The sequence below is a fragment of the Pimephales promelas genome, chromosome 20 (assembly GCF_988280905.1).
Source record: "Pimephales promelas chromosome 20, fPimPro1.hap1.1, whole genome shotgun sequence".
NCBI classification, from domain to species: Eukaryota; Metazoa; Chordata; class Actinopteri; order Cypriniformes; family Leuciscidae; genus Pimephales; species Pimephales promelas.
The window spans coordinates 11,886,819-11,908,613 of record NC_142788.1 but is presented as its reverse complement, the minus strand read 5'-3'; the positions used below and the strand labels follow the sequence as shown (position 1 = coordinate 11,908,613).

Below are 21,795 nucleotides of genomic sequence, written 5' to 3'. Positions count from 1 at the left end.
ACAAATCTTATCACGCTTTTGAAAAGCGCTAGTGAACCCATGCCCAACCTCTCAGGATACCTGGAATCAGTGTTACAAGTACCCCAGGCACATCGTTTTACCATGTTTGTAGCATTAACACCATCAAATTGATGAGAGCTTCGATCTTCCAATGTTTCTCTATGGAGCTGAAACCTAAAGGTGTTCGAGTTCCGGTCCCTGTGCAACTCATACTCAACTGCCATTGGCTCATCTGCGTTCAAGGGGAGGGGCTTACCGAGAGGTCAATTAAATACACCTGAATCAGTCAATCAAGGTCTTGGCAATGCATGCTAGAAACTTCCAGGCAAGTGTTGAGGCAAGCTGGAGCTAAACTCTGCAGGACAGGTTTGGAAAGACCCTGCCCTGCTGCTTTAGATGCTGTTCAGACGGTCTCTGTGGGTGGTAGAGCACAGCTTTGATTTTCATATCACAATGACAATTAGAACATTAGAAAATTGAGTACTTTCATTTCATACACAAGTTCTGAGCTAGATCTGTGGGAATGACTTCAAACCCGATGTTAATTCAATGAAAACTGACAAAATTAATTTTTATTTCACAGACTTTGATAACACGGGGGGGAAAAACCCCATATTGTAATGCATTCCCTTTGAAGCTAAACGCAGCGATTGCATTTTATTCCAAGCCACAGCAAAACTGCAACAGCTGCCAGGATGTCTTTCATCAAAGTGTGTTGTAATTACGTCCCTGTGGCATTCATCATTGTAAAATCCATCATAATTCGCCTTTATTTGCAGTAATTAACTGCTCCAAATCACAGTCAGCTGTCCAGTTGATAAAGCCGTTAATTAGAACATCACAACATGCGATTACAGCTTGTACAACATAGTCAGCAGCTTTCAGCCAGCGAATGCTGTTCAGCCCCATGATATTTAATGGCATACTGACAAACGTCTCTGCACTGAAGAAGTTTGTTTGCATATGAAAGACTAACGCACATACGTTCAGTAACAGAAACATGGCGAGAGCTTGTTTATTGCTGCAAGTAAAGCTATCTATCCACAATATACATAAACAGGCACTCATCTCAAGCCAGGGCACGTGGGGGATTTACACTCAAGAGTTCAGAGACCTCGAGGACGGCAGGAAATCAATGAAGAACTGAACCATTTGAAATGATAATGGACCTGCATCTGGAGGCCTGTAGATATTCACAGGCTGTTTGGTCTCACATAGCCAAACCTTTGACTATCAGCATAAGGTTCACACCACGGCTTACTCTGCCATTAAACAGAAAGAGACCCATCTGACTGACATGTAAAGGCCCATTCACACCAAGAACTACATTGGCATCCACATGAATGTACAATAATGTTCTGTTTATTATAAGCGCAAGCTGCAGTTTTGTGCTCGGTCTCTTTTAATGCTCAAGTTCTTTAAAATTGGGTGAATTCTGATTAGCTGTCAATGTTTTACCATTCATCTATTCATTCATCTGGTAAAAATTATTCTGTAAGTGATTCCAATAATATCGTTCCTCTGTGTTGTTATCATATAGTTGTGGTGAGGACACTGATTATTAAATCTTTATAGACAGAGTTATCATTATAGTTATGGTCCTTGGTTATTAAGTGACATTTACAGACACAATGGAAATTATGACCGATCTTTTCTTTGGTATTTTGACGTACAAGCGAAACAAATTTTCAAAAAAAGAAAGATTTAGGGCGGAGATTTTGGTCCTTGCATCGGTTGTTGATTAGGTGGGGGCAGATTTGAATCCGAAAATGCAATCTTTTTATAAGTAAGGGGAGTGGTTTAAGCCGATTCAATGATAGGAGAAGTCCAGTGTAAATCACAAGAGCTAAAGTCTGTTGTCTTCACTGAAAAATCGAGTTTTGATAAAAAAAATTCATAGATCAAAAAAAAAAAAAAATGCATGGATGAATCATTCACAAAGACATGGGTCTTTCACACTAGTGACTGAAATAAAGTTTTCATAGTACCAAACGATTGGTGAAAGTATCTAATTTATAGCGTGTTCACAGTAGGCCTACAGGAATATTTAAGGCTATAGTTTTGGGGGGACTAAATTAGCTCCTACTTCTGAGTAACCCAGAACAATGGAACAACCAGTGACGCAAGCGTACGTTGATTGATTGACCAAACACAAAATGGCACTTGGGAAAAGTTTTGTTCTCTGGGGACCGCAACTCCCAATAGTTCCAATAATTGAGTTCCTGTACCCAGTGCTAAAGTCCCATATAAGATCAATAACATATAGAAAATTTATTTCACGCCCACTTTAAAGGGGTGATGAACTGAGAAATCAAATTTTCCTTGAGCTTTTGACATCTAAGAGGTCATTATATTATAAGAATATCCTGTAAGTTTCAGAACTGAAAACGTCCTTGTTAGTCCAATAAAAGCTTTTATTGACACCAGCCTCAGCAAACAACTCGTTTTTCAAAGTGGGGAACTATGACATCAAAGAGGATAAAACACCACCCTCGCAGAAGAAGATCAACGCCTACTTCAACACGGCCGGTTTAGCCCCGCCCACCGATTTGCGCATTACACGCATAGCTAAATAACATAGATGCCTACCTCGTGATGACAAACCGGATCGAGCTACCGAGCAATACTGGTGGTGATAGAAGACAGTCGCTGCATAAGCTTCCTCTGGATTCCAATAGGACTGCATGGATAAACTTTATTTTTAATGACGTTCCAGCTGATGAGGATAAAACATTGTCCGTCTGTTCGCTTCATTTCACTGAGGATTGTTTTGTAAACAAGACTAGATTTGCTGAGCGATTAAGAGTAAAGAACGGAGCTGTGCCGTCTATATTGGATCTGACAGGAATTGTGCAACACACGGACTCTGGGTCGAACATGTATGGGCGAATCCTTCCGGTTGCCATTTTACAACATTGGACGTTTTCAAAACAATCCACGTGTACTGATGAGTGAGTAGAAACTCATTATAATATGCAAAACTGTTATCCACTCACAGCAGAGGGCGTTTACTTCTAAGTCTTCAGTGCGAAACGCCCATAAAAACCGAGCGTTTTTCAGCTAGGCTCAAAACTAGGGTACAAAATAGCCTATTACTTATTCATTTTGATGTTTTTGAATGCAAAAACAAGCGAACGTCATAAGTTGACCTCAGACAACAATATAATAAAATTTAAAAAGCCAGTTCATGACACACATTTGTACAGAAAACAGCTAAAAAAAAAACAATGGAAAATGTGTGTAGACTCACAAAAACTATTATGCAAAATCTAGTTATTTGCTCAGACACAACAGATCTGCTCATGTATACCTACTTTTTTGCTACTATGTGCCTCAGACTGAGTATTTCTCTCAAAAATAATTCAATAACACTTATTTTCTTTTTTTACTCACCACATCCAAACTCCTGCAAGGCATGCTGAGAACTAAAAAATCCCTTTCCCAGTTTCAGCTATTTTAACAATATATATATATATATATATATATATATATATATATATATATATATATACTGTATATATATAGTAGGCAAGCAACCTCAACACAAACTGATAAACTAAGGTTAAAACTAAGGTCCAAACTCAAGTAGATCAAACACAAAGAAATTAGCTTCTAGAATAAGCTTATTTTAATTAATAAATTTATCTTATAAAAAAAACATTTTATGATCCCTTTTCAGAAGTATAACAAAAAACAGAGATTACATTTTAAGCAGAATACTTGAATATTTATTCTTATTCAGCATCACCACTTCACTTAACTCCTTATTTTACAAGCACATCCCTTGATTTCTGATGCATAATTTTGGGAGGTTATGGGAGCCTCTGCACTAAACCGCTCATAGAAAGCACTGAAGAGAGAGCCCTCCGGTCTCAATGTTCAGATTTATAACGGTTTCTTCAACAGTGAAGGTGAGACAAGGAGGAGCCGAAAGTCAGCACACTCCACCCTCTGTCCCTCTCTAAGCACCGATAAATCACACTCTCCAATCAATAATTCACACATGTTCAAGGAGGAGGAGGAGGTCAAAGAGACAATTAGAGACAGACTCAGAAAAAGAGAATAGCATGCTGGGAGAGAACAAAGACTGAGGAGTCTCACATTTATTCTCATTTACATTCTCCTTTACACTCTCTCTCTCTGCCATTCTGAAGTACTTTCTACCAGCTACCCATTTAAAAAACCCAACGACATATTGGCTATTGTTTTTTGCCTGTACTATATAGTCGGGTGGTATGCAATGCATATTAAGACGCAGGGCATGATTACTTTCCAGTCAGTTGCAGGTTGTATTGGAGTTTGATTGGACAGAAGTCTGTGTAATTATCAGTAGTTTTGGTCCTTGTATATGCAACAATGTTTCTAAGTACACTAGAATATAAATAACCTTAAAGTAAATGGTAACACTTTACAATAAGGTTTCATTTAACATTAGTTTTCAATCCGGTTTGTATTGTTGCAATGAGAGCAGTTTATGTAAATGAACAAAGGTTTACTTTTTCTCTGTGTTACCTGGACTGAAAAATTCATGTTAAATGTCTCCAGGGCTTTTGTGAAAAATATTGTACAATTATACTTTCGTAACTTGTATAAGACAACATCTGATCAACAGAGGGTTATTAACTGAACAATTATTGTGTAGGTTTATCACTGAAAATCATAATATACTCTTTAATCAGCATTATGGTAGAAATCGAACTCTATGGCAACAGCTTTAATTCTTCCCTGTATGGCAGAGCTGACAGAACGGCACTTTCTTTCCTTTTTTTGTTCTCCTCCATTTGGCCTAAAACAGTGTTGACTAGAGGTCTTTCAGATTTTCTATTTAATGTGCTGTCCATAATTACGATTATTTGAAGCAATTAACCACTGTCTATATCCTATTTGGAAAAAGACTGACACACAGCCCTTTTTCTCAGGTAGCATGACTTTTCACATTTCTTCCTCATAAGTAACCATTTTGAAATTAAAATTTTGCCAGTGAAGTACCCCTTTAACAAGATTAGTTAATATGAACAACACTTCTACAGCATTTAGTAATCTCAGTGTTAATCTCAATATATCCTAAAACATTTCTGAGGTCAAATGTTGCTTCTATTAACATTAGTTAATGCACTGTGAACTAATATTAAAGGGATAGTTCACTCTGAAATAAATTTTTGGTATGATTTAGCTTACCTCAAGGGCATCCAAGATGTAGGTGTCTTTGTTTCCACAGTATTTTCAATTTTGATATTTTTAGGTCAAACCATTCTTGTCTGTCAGTCATATAATGGAGGTCTATGGTCACCACCTCAAAGAGCATGCACAGAGAAGTCCAAATTAAACATGATTTAATGACCCTTAATTGTAAGTACACATTGATGGCCTAAGACACGAAACGAGCGGATTGTGTGAGAAAACAAACAGTATTTATTTATTATTATTATTTATCGTGTAACCACAGCCACGTCCAAGTGATCTCTTGTGCGGTTGCGAAAAATCAACATTCTCTTCCGAAATCTATGTAAACAATGAGTGACGTACACGTGCGAGAGATCACTTCCGGACCGAAGTGCCCGCGCCCTCACTTGGACGTGGTAAAAACGATATAAATACTGTTTGTTTTCTCACACAAACCGCTCGTTTCGTGTCTTAGGCCATCAATGTTTACTTACGTTTACGAGTCATCAAATCATGTTTAATTTGGACTTCTCTGTGCATGCTCTTTGAGGTGGTGACCATAGACCTCCATTATATGACTGACAGACATGAACAGTTTGACCTAAAAATATCAAAATTGAAACTACTGCAGAAACAAAGACACCTACATCTTGGATGCCCTTGAGGTAAGCTAAAACATACCAAAAATTAATTAAAGTGAACTATCCCTTTAACAAAAGTTAATAAATGGCTTATTGTTAGTTCATGTTTGTTAAATAATTTTAACAAATGAGTCCTTGCGGTAAAGTGTTCCCAAGTGAACATTCATACTAAAAGATGTGAAAATGATCTCTTTAAGAAAACATCCTAACAATCGTTGATTCTCATCCTTGACAGATTACAGTTAGCATGTTGCTAAGCTAACTACTTGATATTCAAAAACAGGCAGTCACACAAGTATTATGTTTTTAAACACTAAACGTCGCCCACTGTGTGCTCCTTTCACCTTCTCTTCTATAGAGTATCATATGATCAGTCACCTTTCCCCTCAGAAATATTGATCAGCACATGGGTGAATGACTGGCCTGCTGTTGCACTCAATACGGGGGCTTACATTTTTCAGAGAGCGGTCAATATTCATACTCAAGGCATCAATCGACCCTGTTCAGAAACATCTAGTTGTGGACTCAGCAAACAGGTGGTCCAAATCAGTTGTCATGGCTGGTTAATGATTCAAAAAGACAAAATGCAATATTTAGCTAAGCCAGCTAGCTTAGCCACAATGCATTATTGACAATGGGGAAAAAATCTATTCAGGCAGACAGATGTACAGCGCTGCTGATATCAGCGAGATAAAGCATGTGAATGACTTTCTGCTTGTATTTAATTTCACTTACAGTTTATTCTAGGTGTGAACAGGCCATAAGATTTCCTCGCGCTTCTATTTTAGCTCGTTCTTGTTCTGAAGATGCTGTTTGTTGGAGTTACAATCAATGTCAACGTTCTCCGAGACAACACTCCAGTTTGTCAACTGGCCAATCTTCACAGTCAGAGGCCTGACACAATCAGTTTTCCACAGTCAAGATTGAGAGAGAGAGAAACAGAGCGCTGCTTCTCAAGCTTAAACATTTCATCATAACTCAACACTGATGCTCAAAATGGGAGATCAGGATGTCAGTAAATGTAGATGGAAGTCAAAGGTCGGAGAGATCAGTTGGTTGTTTGCTTGCTGGTGGGGTGTTGATAAAGCACTGATTCATATGCAGTGACAGTGTTGACTGCGTGCTTGGGTAAGCACAGATATGGAAATTTCAGCATCATTTGGTGTATTTTCTGGGATATATGAGCAAAACATATCAAGCGCTTCCATTTCCATTTGCTCTTCATTTACATGTATTCATTTTGACAGAGATTTTGATCAAAAGTGACTTTCTAGCTGCATTTAATGTATTTCAGGGCCTGGATTTCGTTGCAGCTATTACGCATGATTTTACTCATTCCCACAGGTTTTGCACCAACATTCATTCACTATAGCGTGTAGGTTGTCATCTACACAGATTATCAAATCAGTAAATTTGGAAACTTTCTGTTAGATGTAATTTCACGAATAGCATGAGTGATTAAGGGATTCAGAATGTCTTCAATACAAGCGAGCTGCATGCTGTAAAACAAGACTTTCGCTCATGTTTCGGGACAGTTGGCAGAAGTGTCAGTGCCAGAGTTGCAAAGAGTTGCCAAAGTCCAATTTAAACATTCAAGGGATTTTAAACCATTCAGATCTCTACATGACTTGTGCGTTCATGCCCAAAGCGCACACATAAAGCAGCCTCTCAAACAGCTTGTGACTCGCAAGTACAAAATTAAGCCCCTTTTCAAGACCTATTGTGCTTAAACAGTCAAATGAACACAAAATGATGCCAAAATGCCAATTTTGTTGAAAAAGAGACTGACACACAATGCATAATGCATAACAGTACATTGGATCCATAGATTCCATATATTTCGTAACAAAATTACGCCATTGTAAACAAACACTGTGTTACAATGTCTCAAAAAAATAGAGATTATTGTTTTGATGCATGTTTCCTCGAGTCACTAGCATGACAGATTAAAAAAAAGCAGTCTGACATGTTTCTTGTCCGCACACAAGAATATAGGAGTCAAAAATCATATGATTTGACATTGTGTATAGTCTGAACAAAATGAATGGGAATTCCCTCCTTCTGCTGTGTTTGACTACACAATGCGTCAAATTGTCTAGACACACTATAAAAAATATTGTTGGTTTAACTTAAAAAAGTAAGTAACCTGGTTGCCTTAAAATTTTACGTTAATAGAATGAAGGAGAATGATTTAATCATCAGAAACTCAAAATTATATGTTATCTGAACTAAATAAATTATTGAAGTTGATTTGATAAAAGAAAAAAATGTTGTGATTACTAATCCTGAAAAGATTTTTTTACACTGCACAATTTCCGAAATGTGGAAAATCCCCCCCTCCCCACCCCCAATTTTCAGAAAAAAAAATGCAGGCCATGTTTTTAGTTATATTTCAACTCATTAGATGTAGAGTGTTAGAGTGATCCTAGTATGCACTGTAAAATAACTTGGAAAATGTATTCCAAGATCTGAATGCAATCAATATCCAATTCATAAAAATCTGGATTAAAAAAACAATGAAGATTTGTGTGTGATAAGAATATTACTCGAATAAGTACTCGAAGTATGTTCGAGTATCAAATAGTTAACATTGCAACATGCTAAGATCAAACTTGATTGGAACCAGTTGTTTCCAAGTTCAGTCTCTTACAAAGTGGCACAGTAACAAATGTTGCTGTATATTTAGTTTTAACATGAACATACAACGGCCAGCAGCTCACTAAGTTGTTGAACAGAGCTAGATCCGTGATGAAATATTTTTCATCTCAATTGTTGTGGTTGTAATAAAAGTCTGAGGCACTCTGGCGATATTGTTTTGGTCTAGAACTGCAGCAGTTTTTCTCTCTGCTGGATCCCTCATCAGGCATCAACACGTATCCTTCCCGAGTTACACAGAAGCATGTGTATGTGTGTGTCTTTTTCTGCCGTCTCTCATTCCGATTCATTCCACAAATTACACTTAATAACAGCCTGAGTGCATTAATGAAAGTTGGTAATTCAGAGTACATAGATGTGAGCGAGTGAGAGAGAAAAGAGAGGGTGGCAACCTTTGTTTTATAAATATTCATCTGCTTGTCTGGCTGGGAGATGCACATTGGGTGTTGGGCTGAATCATATGCAAATCAGCTGATAAACAGAGCCGCACATCTCTGCGCTCATTTGTCTGGGAGATAGAGGCAGCCGCCAGGTCTCGTAAAACCGCCGGGCGTTTCTAACTCCCCTAGCTGTCGTGGAATAGCCAACAGGGGCAAATTAACCTTTACGGGAGGGCAAAAGGTTCCATCAACATAACCAATGAACCCCTGTAGCCCTGTAATGACACCTCCTGAGCAAATTAAACCACAAATTACCTCGTCCTCACATTTTTACTGCCCTCCCGTGAGAGTCTTTGACTTTGTGAAGTCAGCTGGTCCACGTTTCTGCGGCTTCTCGTTTCCAAAGGGAACGCTGTTTGTTTAGATCATTTGCCTCTCAGTGGGGGATTAAGAGTAAAAACACATGACATATCAACTTTAAGTCTTTGGATCAAGAGGAAAGACCTTTATTATACATTTATTACACAGGACTGTTTCAACTCGGGTTCAATACAAGTTAAGCTCGTCACAGAATTGGTCAAAATGTCAATTACCACAGAATTACTACAGTCAATTATTGCTAGAACTGAATGGTGTTCATATTGCGCTATTATGAAGCCAGCAAACTTTTGCATGATGGTTGGGAGTACATCAGAAAGGGACTGAACTAAAAACAATTACGATGAAAATCCATACAGTAACCAGATGTTGTCTACCAAGAAAAATAGTGTCAGGATGGTTTAGAAGATATAAGGGTTTTATCAACCAAAAAAAGTGCATATATTTGATGTAAAAACTCACTGCAATGCCTTGCCACTTAGACTTCAATTGTACGTTCATTAATTTAATTTTCGGAGAAATGAAGATTATAATGCTTACGATGAAGAACATCCCTTGAATCTGAATGTAAGGATCTATTAAACATCCAGGCCTCGATTTGACGTGTGCGATCACGGGTCATACTCCTCCTGACCTCATTACCGTATCTCTCCACAAGCCTCTCTGCTCTGCCATAAAGAGGTCAAAGTCACTGCCATGCATTACCCACAGTCCATCAGTCACTTTCTCTATTCACCATTAAGTGTGTCTTTTTTTCTCTCTAGTCACCAGTGTGTACAACACGGCAAGTACAACTCTCTTTCTTTGACTGATTAGCCCTCCTTTTCTGGCTCGCTTCAAAGCGTCTCTTGATTTCTGTCCTAGTTTGTTTCGTCTCAAGGAAATACCGTAGAGGAAATGTATTGCACAAGGCAGTGTTTTGTGTATGTGATTGCACTTTTAGACATAATATCCACCTATGACATACTTGATTAGGTAAAAAAAAAATGAAATTTACTTACACTCATGTCGTTCCAAATCCAAATGACTTCCATAAAAATAAACCAAAGAGACCAAAAAGCACCATAAAAGTAGTATACGACATAGACTATATACAGGATTATTAGGAACACCTGTTCAATTTCTCATTAATGCAATTGTGTCCAATCACATGGCAGTTGCTTCAATGCATTTAGGGGTATGGTCCTGGTCAAGACAATCTCCTGAACTCCAAACTGAATGTCAGAATGGGAAAGAAAGGTGATTTAAGCAATTTTGAGCGTGGCATGGTTGTTGGTGTCGTATTTCACAATCTGCTCAGTTACTGGGATTTTCACGCATGACCATTTCTAGGGTTTACAAAGAATGGTGTGAAAAGAGAAAAACATCCAGTATGCGGCAGTCCTGTGGGCGAAAATGCCTTGTTGATGCTAGAAGTCAGAGGTGAATGGGCCGACTGATTCAAGCTGATAGAAGAGCAACTTTGACTGAAATAACCACTCGTTACAACCGAGGTATGCAGCAAAGCATTTGTGAAGCCACAACACGCACAACCTTGAGGCGGATGGGCTACAACAGCAGAAGACCCCACCGGGTACCACTCATCTCCACTACAAATAGGAAAAAGATGCTACAATTTGCAAGAGCTCACCAAAATTGGACAGTTGAAGACTGGAAAAATGTTGCCTGGTCTGAGGAGTCTCGATTTCTGTTGAGACATTCAGATGGTAGAGTCAGAATCTGGCGTAAACAGAATGAGAACATGGATCCATCATGCCTTGTTACCACTGTGCAGGCTGGTGGTGGTGGTGTAATGGTTTGGGGGATGTTTTCTTGGCACACTTTAGCCCCTTTAGTGTCAATTGGACATCGTTTAAATGCCTCGGCCTACCTGAGCATTGTTTCTGACCATGTCCATCCCTTTATGGCCACCATATACCCATCCTCTGATGGCTACTTCCAGCAAGATAATGCACCATGTCCCAAATCTCCAATCATTTCAAATTGGTTTCTTGAACATGACAATGAGTTCACCGTACTAAAATGGCCCCCACAGTCACCAGATCTCAACCCAATGGAGCATCTTTGGGATGTGGTGGATTGGGAGTTTCTTGCTCTGGATGTGCATCCCACAAATCTCCATCAACAGGAAGATGCTATCCTATCAATATGGGCCAACATTTCTAAAGAACACTTTCAGCACCTTGTTGAATCAATGCCACGTAGAATTAAGGCAGATCTGAAGGTGAAAGGGGGTCAAACACAGTATTAGCATGGTGTTCCTAATAATCCTTTAGGAGACTGTTGAAGCCCTGCCTCAAAATTTCTTCCTTTGTTTTCCCGAGAAGAAAAGTCATACTGGTTTGGAACAAGAGTTCCATTCATTTGTGAAATTCTCCTTTGGGTCAAAGATAAAAATTCAAGCTGCTTGTTAACAAAAGAAAGAATTTTTAATCAAGAAAGCCTCATTATTAAGCTTTGCATGGATAAAGACTAAATTCCTCTCTGGTTAACCACAAGTCCTCACGCAGCCCAACCATGCGAGAGATGAGGTAATGAGAGACGGTTCATGGAGAACAACATCTCAGATGAACTCGATAACTGTCCAATTTACTCCAAACATAGTGATTACTAAGTCAGGTCCATGTGGAGAATGCCTGTAAAAAAGCAACCACTAGGGAGTCTTTAAATCAGCTGCTGACAGTTTCATGTGCTTTTAACCTATTATTCTCAGAACAGAGAGATGGAGGAGGAACCAAACCAGATGTTCCTCAAGAGCAACAAAGAGTAAAAATGTCTGAGGAAGAGGATGTGGAATTGAGCAATGAAGAGCCATTTAAGGTCCTAGCTAAACTTGTACATGCCAATCAAATGGCGTTGCTAATGTTATCAGGGTATTTTGCTTATTGGACTCACTCATGTCTACATGATATTCTGGTTAGGGATGCACTGATATTGAAAGACGTCAGCAGAACAGAAACAGAGGTAGCGAGTGTCTTCCATATTGTGATGTGCATCTGAGTCATAACGAATTACCAAACAAGTTGTTGATTGGATTTTGAGATGTGAACATTGAACTCAAAAATGAATACCAGGTTCAATTCAATTGTGGAGGGACGGGGTTAAAGTCGGCATGAAATCAAATTTGACAAATCTTTTTATTTGTAATATTGTAGTGTTTATTATAAATGATTTATCTGTGCACTTCATTATTATTTTAAAATTCATGTACCCTCTTTATATAGTCTTATATAGTCTTTATAAGGTGCAATGGCGAAAGGGTGCGGCCAGAGCCAACGTGGGTGCGGCTGTCGGTGCACCGCCTCTCGGACTGAATGTAAACTGCCATTCAAATCTGCCTCCATTTTGTTTGCAACGCCCAACCTCCGATGATCCAATCAATTCCTGAAGGGTCTTATCTAGGACCCGTCGAGTCATGACTCGAAAAATGATTTGTTCATTTTGCTGAACGAGTTTGAACAGGAGAGTCACGACTCACGAAGGCTCATCACAGAACAGAGCAAGGCGAGCATTTGAGCTTATAAAACGTAAACTTTTTTGTTTATTTTTTAAATGACCGATCGTTTCGCTTGATAAGACCCTTATTCATCGTCTGGAATCGTTTAAAGCTGCATTGAAACTCTCATTTGGACCTTGAACCGTTTGGTTCCCATTGAAGTCCATTATATGGAGAAAATCCTGGAATGTTTTCATCGAAAACCTTAATTTCTTTTCGACTGAAGAAAGAAAGACATGGACATCTTGGATGACATGGGGGTGAGTAAATTATCAGCAAAAGTTTTTTTAAAAGTGAACTACTCCTTTATTTTAACGAGTTAAAGCAATGTAAAAACACATTGATCATATTTTATTGATCATATAAAAAGAAAAGCGTCATTCCACCAATCACCCAGTAAATGACTAATATTCGACTGATATCGTTCCACTGAGAACAGTACGAGTGGGAACAGTAGTAACTGCCGACTCGTCCGGTAAACTCTGTGACATCAAGATAATAAGATCTCATAGGAAGACAGAAAGCAGAACTACATCAAGGCTCAGGAATGTTTTCCCCCCGAGGTGCCTAAAATGAAAAGACGACGGACCCCGTCAAGCTCAGTGTGTGTGTGACGTGAGGACCGAGGCGCATTACACATCTGTCTTCAGAGGGCAGGTGTCAACGGCTTTTTAATGCTCCTGTCAGAGAGGATTGTGGGAAGAATGGACGGCACCTCGACTGAGCATTACGCGAGCAGTGCCGTGTCGAAAACAAGAAGTGTCTACTTCACAGCGTCAACAGCAGTTACATTTAAATAACGTGCAATCAGTCACCTGCAGCTGTTTACCGGTGTAGGCGTACAACGCCCATTTGCATTGTCGTGGGATCGGTTCAGTTGTTGAGACTGGGATTGCGGATGGGGGGAGGTCGAGTGAAACAATGCAAAAAGCAGCTGCAAGACTTTCCATATGGAAATTAGGACACCAGCCACTCGTAGCAGAATGATGATGGCGAACTTTGAAGTCAATATAACATTTCACTCACTGACAACTTCTATGAACACTTACGCTAGGATAGAGTATCCGATGAACCGGAGCGGGCTGCAATAAAGATTAAGCGACAATTACAGTATAATAGCTTCTTGAGGAGAGACGAACATCTCTCTCTTTGACAGGAACATGGGTAGATCTAACTAATGACTAACCACTGAAAGCTCTTGCCAACTCTATCTAGAGTGTAAACAGATCAATTTAGTGCCGAGGTGCTCAGCGTAGAGTCCCTGCAATGAACTTTCACATACTAAACTATTGTTCGCAAGCATGTAAACATAATACCTTCTGTGTCAACACAGTCGGATATTTATAGACACATCATCCTGGAGGTCCTCTTTCCATTTTTCACTTGTTATGAGCACAACAAGCCAGCAAAAGCTCTGTAAGTTTGTTTTGTACTAATTCTTTCAACATTACATTTAAAGGGATAGTTCACTTTGAAATTAATTTTTGGTATGTTTTAGCTTACCTCAAGGGCATCCAAGATGTAGGTGTCTTTGTTTCCGCAGTATTTTCAATTTTGATATTTTTAGGTCAAACCGTTCGTGTCTGTCAGTCATATAATGGAGGTCTATGGTCACCACCTCAAAGAGCATGCACAGAGAAGTCCAAATTAAACGTGATTTAATGACTCGTAAATGTAAGTACACATTGATGGCCTGAGACACGAAACGAGCGGTTTGTGTGAGAAAACGGACAGTATTTATATAGTTTTACCTCTTTTGACCACAGTCACGTGCTTCTGTCTGTGCAAGCGCCGGAAGTGATCTCTCACACGTTTTCGGAAGACAATTTCGATATATTAACAAACAAAGTTGATTTTTTTTACGCAACCGCACAAGAGATCACTTCCGGCGCTTGAGCAGAACGAAGCACCCGTGCCTTCAGAGTACTTGGCTGTGGTTACAAGAGGTAAATACGATATAAATACTGTTCGTTTTCTCACACAAACTGCTCGTTTCATGTCTTAGGCCATCAATGTGTACTTACATTTACGAGTCATTAAATCATGTTTATTTTGGACTTCTCTGTGCATGCTCTTTGAGGTGGTGACCATAGACCTCCATTATATGACTGACAGACAAGAACGGATTGACCTAAAAAGATCAAAATTTAAAATACTGTGGAAACAAAGACACCTACATCTTGGATGCCCTTGAGGTAAGATAAAACATATCAAAAATTTATTTCAAAGTAAACTATCCCTTAAACAGATTACTGCCACAATGTAGGGCAAGACTTGGTTAGTTGTTGATTGGATGGAGGTAGATCTGAAAGCAAGCTTATCATTTGTGGAGGGGTGGGGTCTAAGTAGACTAAATGATTGGAGAAGTCCTGCACACATCACCAGAAAGACATCTGTCCTTTCACTGGAAGTTATGATGATTTTTCTATTTTGGCTTCCAAAGATTATCAAAACTAGACAATAGACGTAAAACGGTATTGTGCCACTCCCGAAATCCATCCAACACACCTTCTTTTCCTTCATAGCATTGCGCTTTTGTTCCTTACTAAGCCAAACTTAACATCCAAAGCAGCCGAATCAGTGAGGGACGTGCCTGCTAAACTGCGGGATGTGCCTGGTATTAAACAGTATCATCGGAAGAGCATTAAGCCACGAAAGAGATACTGTTCCCTAGGCGGCTCTCTGCGTGTGTGTGCACTCCGAGATCATAGACTGTAAAAACCAAAAAGCTGAACGCGCTTAAGCAAAGTATATAACTGTGGGCTTTAGATACTCGTCTAAATGGCCAAATAGCCAACACAAACGTTTTCTCGTAAACACAGTCGGTTATGTCTTAAGTGAGAGAGAAAACACGTGTAACAGTATATCGGTAGCCTGGGAAAACCCAGACAACTTCCGGCAAATTTCGTTTTTCTTTGAAAGTTAGTCTGGCAAAGAGCTCATTCAAGCCCATTTCCAATACGTTGAAATCTAAGCACCAATCAGAAACGTGGGGGCGGGCTTTACACGATGATGACAGCACTGGGATTTTGTAGCCTACATTACAATGGATGTTGCTGACAAACATCACTCGTTCGAATCAGCTATCGCGTCTGTTTAAGCGATTTGAACGTTTCCTTTTTGTTAAAAACTGAGCCAAGAACAACACTCGGAGATGTTTCTCCGCCGCTCTGCACACGTCATCTCCTTCATCGCTCTGATTGGTTTTAGGTCTATCCCCGACGTCCGTTGGTGACACCCCTCTGGAAATGGTTTGTCTATGCTTTGGCAGACCATAACTCAGTTACAACTGAGAATGGTCTGGTTTTAACCAGGCTAGTATATCAGATCTGTGCAGCTCTAAAAGTGACAGCAGCCTAATAAACCTTCTGCAGTCATTACCGTTAATCAAACTATAAAAGACAAGATAAAATCACTCACTGCTTTTGAATGAATAAACTGTCGTTTTAATAATGATTAGTCTATATATTTAATCTATACATGTACACATACAGTATATAAAAGAACAAAACGGCTTTGCCATTTAATGCAAGTATGGTTATATGGTAACGGTATACAGTAATGTGGTTAATAGTGTGACAATTCAACAGATGTATACTTGAAAATCAGGTTGATTACTAGACTGAATACTAGATTTTTCTGTAATAATAATCAAAACGTTACATTATAAAAATATAATTGTATGGTTTACTATAACATGTAATATTTCATATATATATATATATATATATATATATATATATATAGGCTGTCAAGTGATTAATCTTGATTAATCGCATCCAAAATAAAAGTTTGTGTTTACATATATGTGTGTGTACTGTGTATAGTAGTTTTGTATATATAAAAATATACACACATGCATACATATTTAAGAAAAAAATATTATTTATATATAAAATATTTATATTTATATATAATATAAATTATATTTAAATCTATACAGTATGTACATGGAAATGTTTCTTAAATATATACAAGCATGTGTGTGTATTTATAAAATAATTATTCACAGTACACCCACATATATTATGTAAACACAAACTTTTATTTTGGATGCGATTAATTAATCGTTTGACAGCCCTTGATGCATTGAATGATCAGCATTGAAACATACATTTTGCCAGAAAAATTAAATCCTCTTTTAACAGATTTATCCAAGACAATTTACAACTTTTGCAGTGCTGTATCCTGTGTCTTCTCAGTACTCACACATTTGTGACACACAGTTACAGTATGAGGAAAAGTTCAATTGCGATGACTGAAGCTGCATTAGTGCAAGAGCAGAAGCACTCATTTGGTCATAAAAGTGTATTTTACCACACCGGGCTATTTAATGAAGGGTCCAACACATGTTTAAGCTTAACTCTCAAGACAAGAATTCAAGCCAAGCACACACAATGTTTAATGTACTCTCAATGTGTATCAACAGCAGCATAACAACAACAAAGCAAAAGGCAGGCGTGTGTTACAAACTAAACGGCTCACATTGGCTATGGTGAACATCGGTGTGAAATGCACAATTTCTTTTCAGAAAATAAACTTACCAACTGAAACGTGCAGAGAAATATGAGGGTGCACCGTCCGCTGCAGCAGCCCATTGTGTAGTTAAAGCGAGATAATGGGATCCTGAATATATGAGTCTATGAGCAGAAAGTCCTAAACAAACACAGAGAAGCGCGTCTGTCTCTGTCCGACACAAAGCGGCTCCGTTTCCATTGTTTCCTGCGGCGCTCAGTGAAACGCGCGTGGAGGTGTGAAAGCGCGTCGCGTCCCGGGAGGAGTGTGTGTGTGACTCGGGTGTGAGTGAGTGAAGTGCGAGGAAAGAGGCAGCAGCAGCAGAAGAAGAACAAGGGGTAGACCGGGTAGACGGGGTAAGAGGGGCGGGGGAGCAGGCAGAGGGGGTGTATGTAAATCACAATGGGTATGGGAGGCCGTAGTATGGCTTGATCTCTCTCTCTCTCTCTCTCTCTCTCTCTCTCTCTCTCTCTCTCTCTCTCTCTTCTCTCTCCCTTACACACACACAGCCTGTGAGTGCTGTAGTTTTGAAACCTAAAAATGTATAGGAACCATAAAACCTTAAACTAAACAAGAGCTGGTGTCGGCACTGTTGGGTGCCACCGCCACGGTTGCCAGCTGATATCCCTGCGCGCCTGATCAGCTCAAAATTGCCCAAACCCCTCTGAAACCAACATACCCGGTTGAGAGACCAGTAAACAAGCTTAACCCTAAATAACCATATGACCACGTCCTTGCTAAAAAGAAAGAAAGAATAAAGCAACCACAGTCTTTTAGCTGGCTTTGCTCCTTAGGGGTCACATATCTGCTCCTCAAAAGTAGGCCTATTTTTGCTCAATCAAGATATAAAGTCAGAATTGCAAGATATAAAGTCAGAATTGTGAGATATAAAGTCGCAATTGTGAGATATAAAGTCGCAATTGTGAGATATAAAGTCAGAATTGTGAGATATAAAGTCGCAATTGTGAGATATAAAGTCAGAATTGCGAGATATAAAGTCAGAATTCCGAGATATAAAGTCAGAATTGTGAGATATAAAGTCGCAATTGTGAGATATAAAGTCGCAATTGTGAGATATAAAGTCAGAATTGTGAGATATAAAGTCGCAATTGTGAGATATAAAGTCAGAATTGCGAGATATAAAGTCAGAATTGCGAGATATAAAGTCAGAATTCCGAGATATAAAGTCAGAATTGTGAGATATAAAGTCGCAATTGTGAGATATACAGTCAGAATTGTGAGATATAAAGTCGCAATTGTGAGATATAAAGTCAGAATTGCGAGATATAAAGTCAGAATTCCGAGATATAAAGTCAGAATTGTGAGATATAAAGTCGCAATTGTGAGATATAAAGTCGCAATTGTGAGATATAAAGTCAGAATTGTGAGATATAAAGTCGCAATTGTGAGATATAAAGTCAGAATTGTGAGATATAAAGTCGCAATTGTGAGATATAAAGTCGCAATTGTGAGATATAAAGTCAGAATTGCGAGATATAAAGTCAGAATTCCGAGATATAAAGTCAGAATTGTGAGATATAAAGTCGCAATTGTGAGATATAAAGTCGCAATTGTGAGATATAAAGTCAGAATTGTGAGATATAAAGTCGCAATTGTGAGATATAAAGTCAGAATTGTGAGATATAAAGTCGCAATTGTGAGATATAAAGTCAGAATTGCGAGATATAAAGTCAGAATTGCGAGATATAAAGTCAGAATTCCGAGATATAAAGTCAGAATTGTGAGATATAAAGTCGCAATTGTGAGATATAAAGTCAGAATTGTGAGATATAAAGTCGCAATTGTGAGATATAAAGTCAGAATTGCGAGATATAAAGTCAGAATTGCGAGATATAAAGTCGCAATTGTGAGATATAAAGTCAGAATTGCGAGATATAAAGTCACAGTTACGAGATATAAAGTTGCAATTGCGAGATATAAAGTCAGAATTGCGAGATATAAAGTCGCAATATGCGAGATAAGTCGCAAAAAATTGCGAGTTTCACAATTCTGAGAAAAGACGTCAGAATTTCGGCATATAAACCCGCAATTATGTGTTATAAAGTCAGAATTGCAAGCTGTAAACTCGCAATTGTGAGATAAAAAGTCGCACTTCTGTCTTTTTTTCTCAGAATTGCGACTTTATCACCCAATCTGACTTTATATCACGCAATTATGATTTTATATCTTGCAATTGGGACTTTATATCACACAGTTCTGACTTTCTCGCAATTCTGAGAAATAAAGTCAGAATTGTGATAAACTCGCAATTGTGATAAAAAACAGAATTGTGAGATAAAAAGTCACAATTATTTATTTTATTTTTATATTCAGTGGCGGAAACAAGCTTCCATAGATCTGTACTGTCACTTTATAAAGAAAATGCGCTGTGTATCTGCGTTCGGATCTGTATACTGCACTTATGATTTTTAGATGGAGGGAACTTATGTTCGCCTCTTGGAAGTCTATTACCAAATCCAAGGCGCCATCTGCCGGTTGCCTTTTAAAACTGCATTCTATAATTTTTTTTTTTTTTAATGCAAGTTGATGGTGTTATGTATCCCTTAATTGTTCACAATAAAATATGCAACACAATTATCATCATTCAACACCGTAACAATTTGTTAGCATAATGTTTTCCTCACTGTTTTTAACCCATATGAGCCAGACAGCAAATAAATGAGGAAATAGAGTCAGTGCTGAGCATAAAGCATTTTTATCAAAACATAACTGCTCAGTCTGTTCAGAGAGACACTGTATTGATAGTCCATGCCTAATACATTCCCCTTTCTTTTCAGTTTCCCCTGCTCTATAGATCCATATTGACATATTAAACAAGTACTTTGCCAAACCACTGTAAATATCACACACCTGATGAAGTTAGTGTTATTAATATCACTTGTTCTGTTTCAGCCATGGCTCGGTCTGTGCTGATCCATTATAGAGAAGCCTTTAAAAGCGGCTCGTTCCTCTGTGAGCGTGAAGAAGAGTGATGAATCTTTTACAGGTTCAGCCTGTATTGCCATGGAACACTTCACTTCTCATTACATCACTGTAGCCTCTGCTTCCCCTCTTAAAAGCTTCCCTCCTCCCCAACACACACACACACACACAATGCTATTAATAGTGTTGAGATATTTTTGGATGAGAGAACAGACTGTTCTTTGAAGAATATTTAGTTATTTAAATTACAAAGATTGTTTTACAATATTAGCAATTGTATGAGACATTTGTGCATTTTATATAATTTATATTTATTTCATTTTTTTAATTTGTTCACTTGTTTTGTTTGAAGAACATTGTTAATTTGTAAATATTTAATTATAGAAAATTGTTTAATATTAACTTTATTTATTTGTTTGTTTGTTATTTTTATTTAATTCCATTGTATTTGTTTATTTTCGTTTGTTAAAGAACATTATTGTTCTGTAAATATTTACATTTAATTTACAAATATTATTTAATGATGTTACAGTAACAACGACGTGCAAAAGGAAGAGACCATTTTAAAATTGTTTTTGCTTTAGTTTTTTTTAAAGTTGTTGTTTGAAGAAGAATGTTAATTCATAAATATTTAATTCTGATGTACACACACACATTCTTTAATAATATTATTAATGATTTTCACAATTTAATGGGAGATTTTTGCACGTTATTTATTTATTATAAATATTTAATTTGAATGTATAAAGATTATTTAATATTAACAATGACTTGAAAAAATAGACATTTGTCCACTTTATATAATTTGTATTTATTTCATTTTTTTATTTGTTCACTTTTTTTGTTTGAAGAACATTATTATTTTGTAAATATTTAAATATAACATAGAAAATGATTTAATATTAGCAATGACTAGCAAAATTTGATGAGACATTTGCGCACTTTATTTATTTGTTTGTTTATTATTTTATTTTATTCCATTTTACTTGTTTATTTTTGTTTTGCTTTGTATTGTTTAAAGAACATTACTGTTCTGTAAATATTTACATTTAATGTACAAATATTATTTAATGATGTTAACAAAAGGATGAGAGCATTTTTAAATGGTTTTTGCTTTATTTTTTGTAGTTTTTTAAAGAACAATGTTATTTCATAAATATTTAATTCTAATGCACACACACATTCTTTAATAATATTATTAATGATTTTCACAATTTGATGAGGGATTTTTGCACTTTATTTATTTACTATAAATATTTTATTTGAATGTATGAAAATTATTTAATATTAACAATGACTTCACTGTAAAATCTTGTAATCACAACACAATTTCTTTTGTCAAATCAACTTAAATAATTTATTTAGTTCAGATAACATAATATTTTGAGTTTCTGATCATTAAATCAATCTCCTTCATTGTATTAACTCAATTTTTCCATTTCAATGAACTCAAAATTTTAAGGCAACCAGGTTACTTCATTTTTTTTAGTTAAACCAACAATATATTTTTTTTACAGTGTTGAAAAATTAGACATTTGTGCACTTGGGATACTTAGTTGTTTTTTGTTTGTTATAATAATTGATTTATTTCAATTTTGTTTGATCTTTTCCATTTTTGTTTGTT

At 37.4% G+C, this 21,795-nt stretch overlaps 1 protein-coding gene across 3 annotated transcripts in view; it reads right to left on the bottom strand.

Annotated features, from left to right (window-relative positions):
- Positions 1 to 17,582, bottom strand: part of nkain4 (sodium/potassium transporting ATPase interacting 4) — a 75,309-nt gene extending 57,727 nt beyond the window's left edge. The window contains exon 1 of one of the 3 annotated variants that reach the window (XM_039684453.2): positions 17,258 to 17,582. In XM_039684453.2, the coding sequence (XP_039540387.1) occupies positions 17,258 to 17,311 (54 nt within the window). In that variant the 5' untranslated portion in view covers positions 17,312 to 17,582. Of the gene's footprint in view, positions 1 to 6,539; positions 6,559 to 17,257 lie in introns of those variants that run through there. The other 2 variants (XM_039684452.2, XM_089124188.1) reach the window with 2 other exon arrangements.
- Positions 17,583 to 21,795: the final 4,213 nt, after the last annotated feature.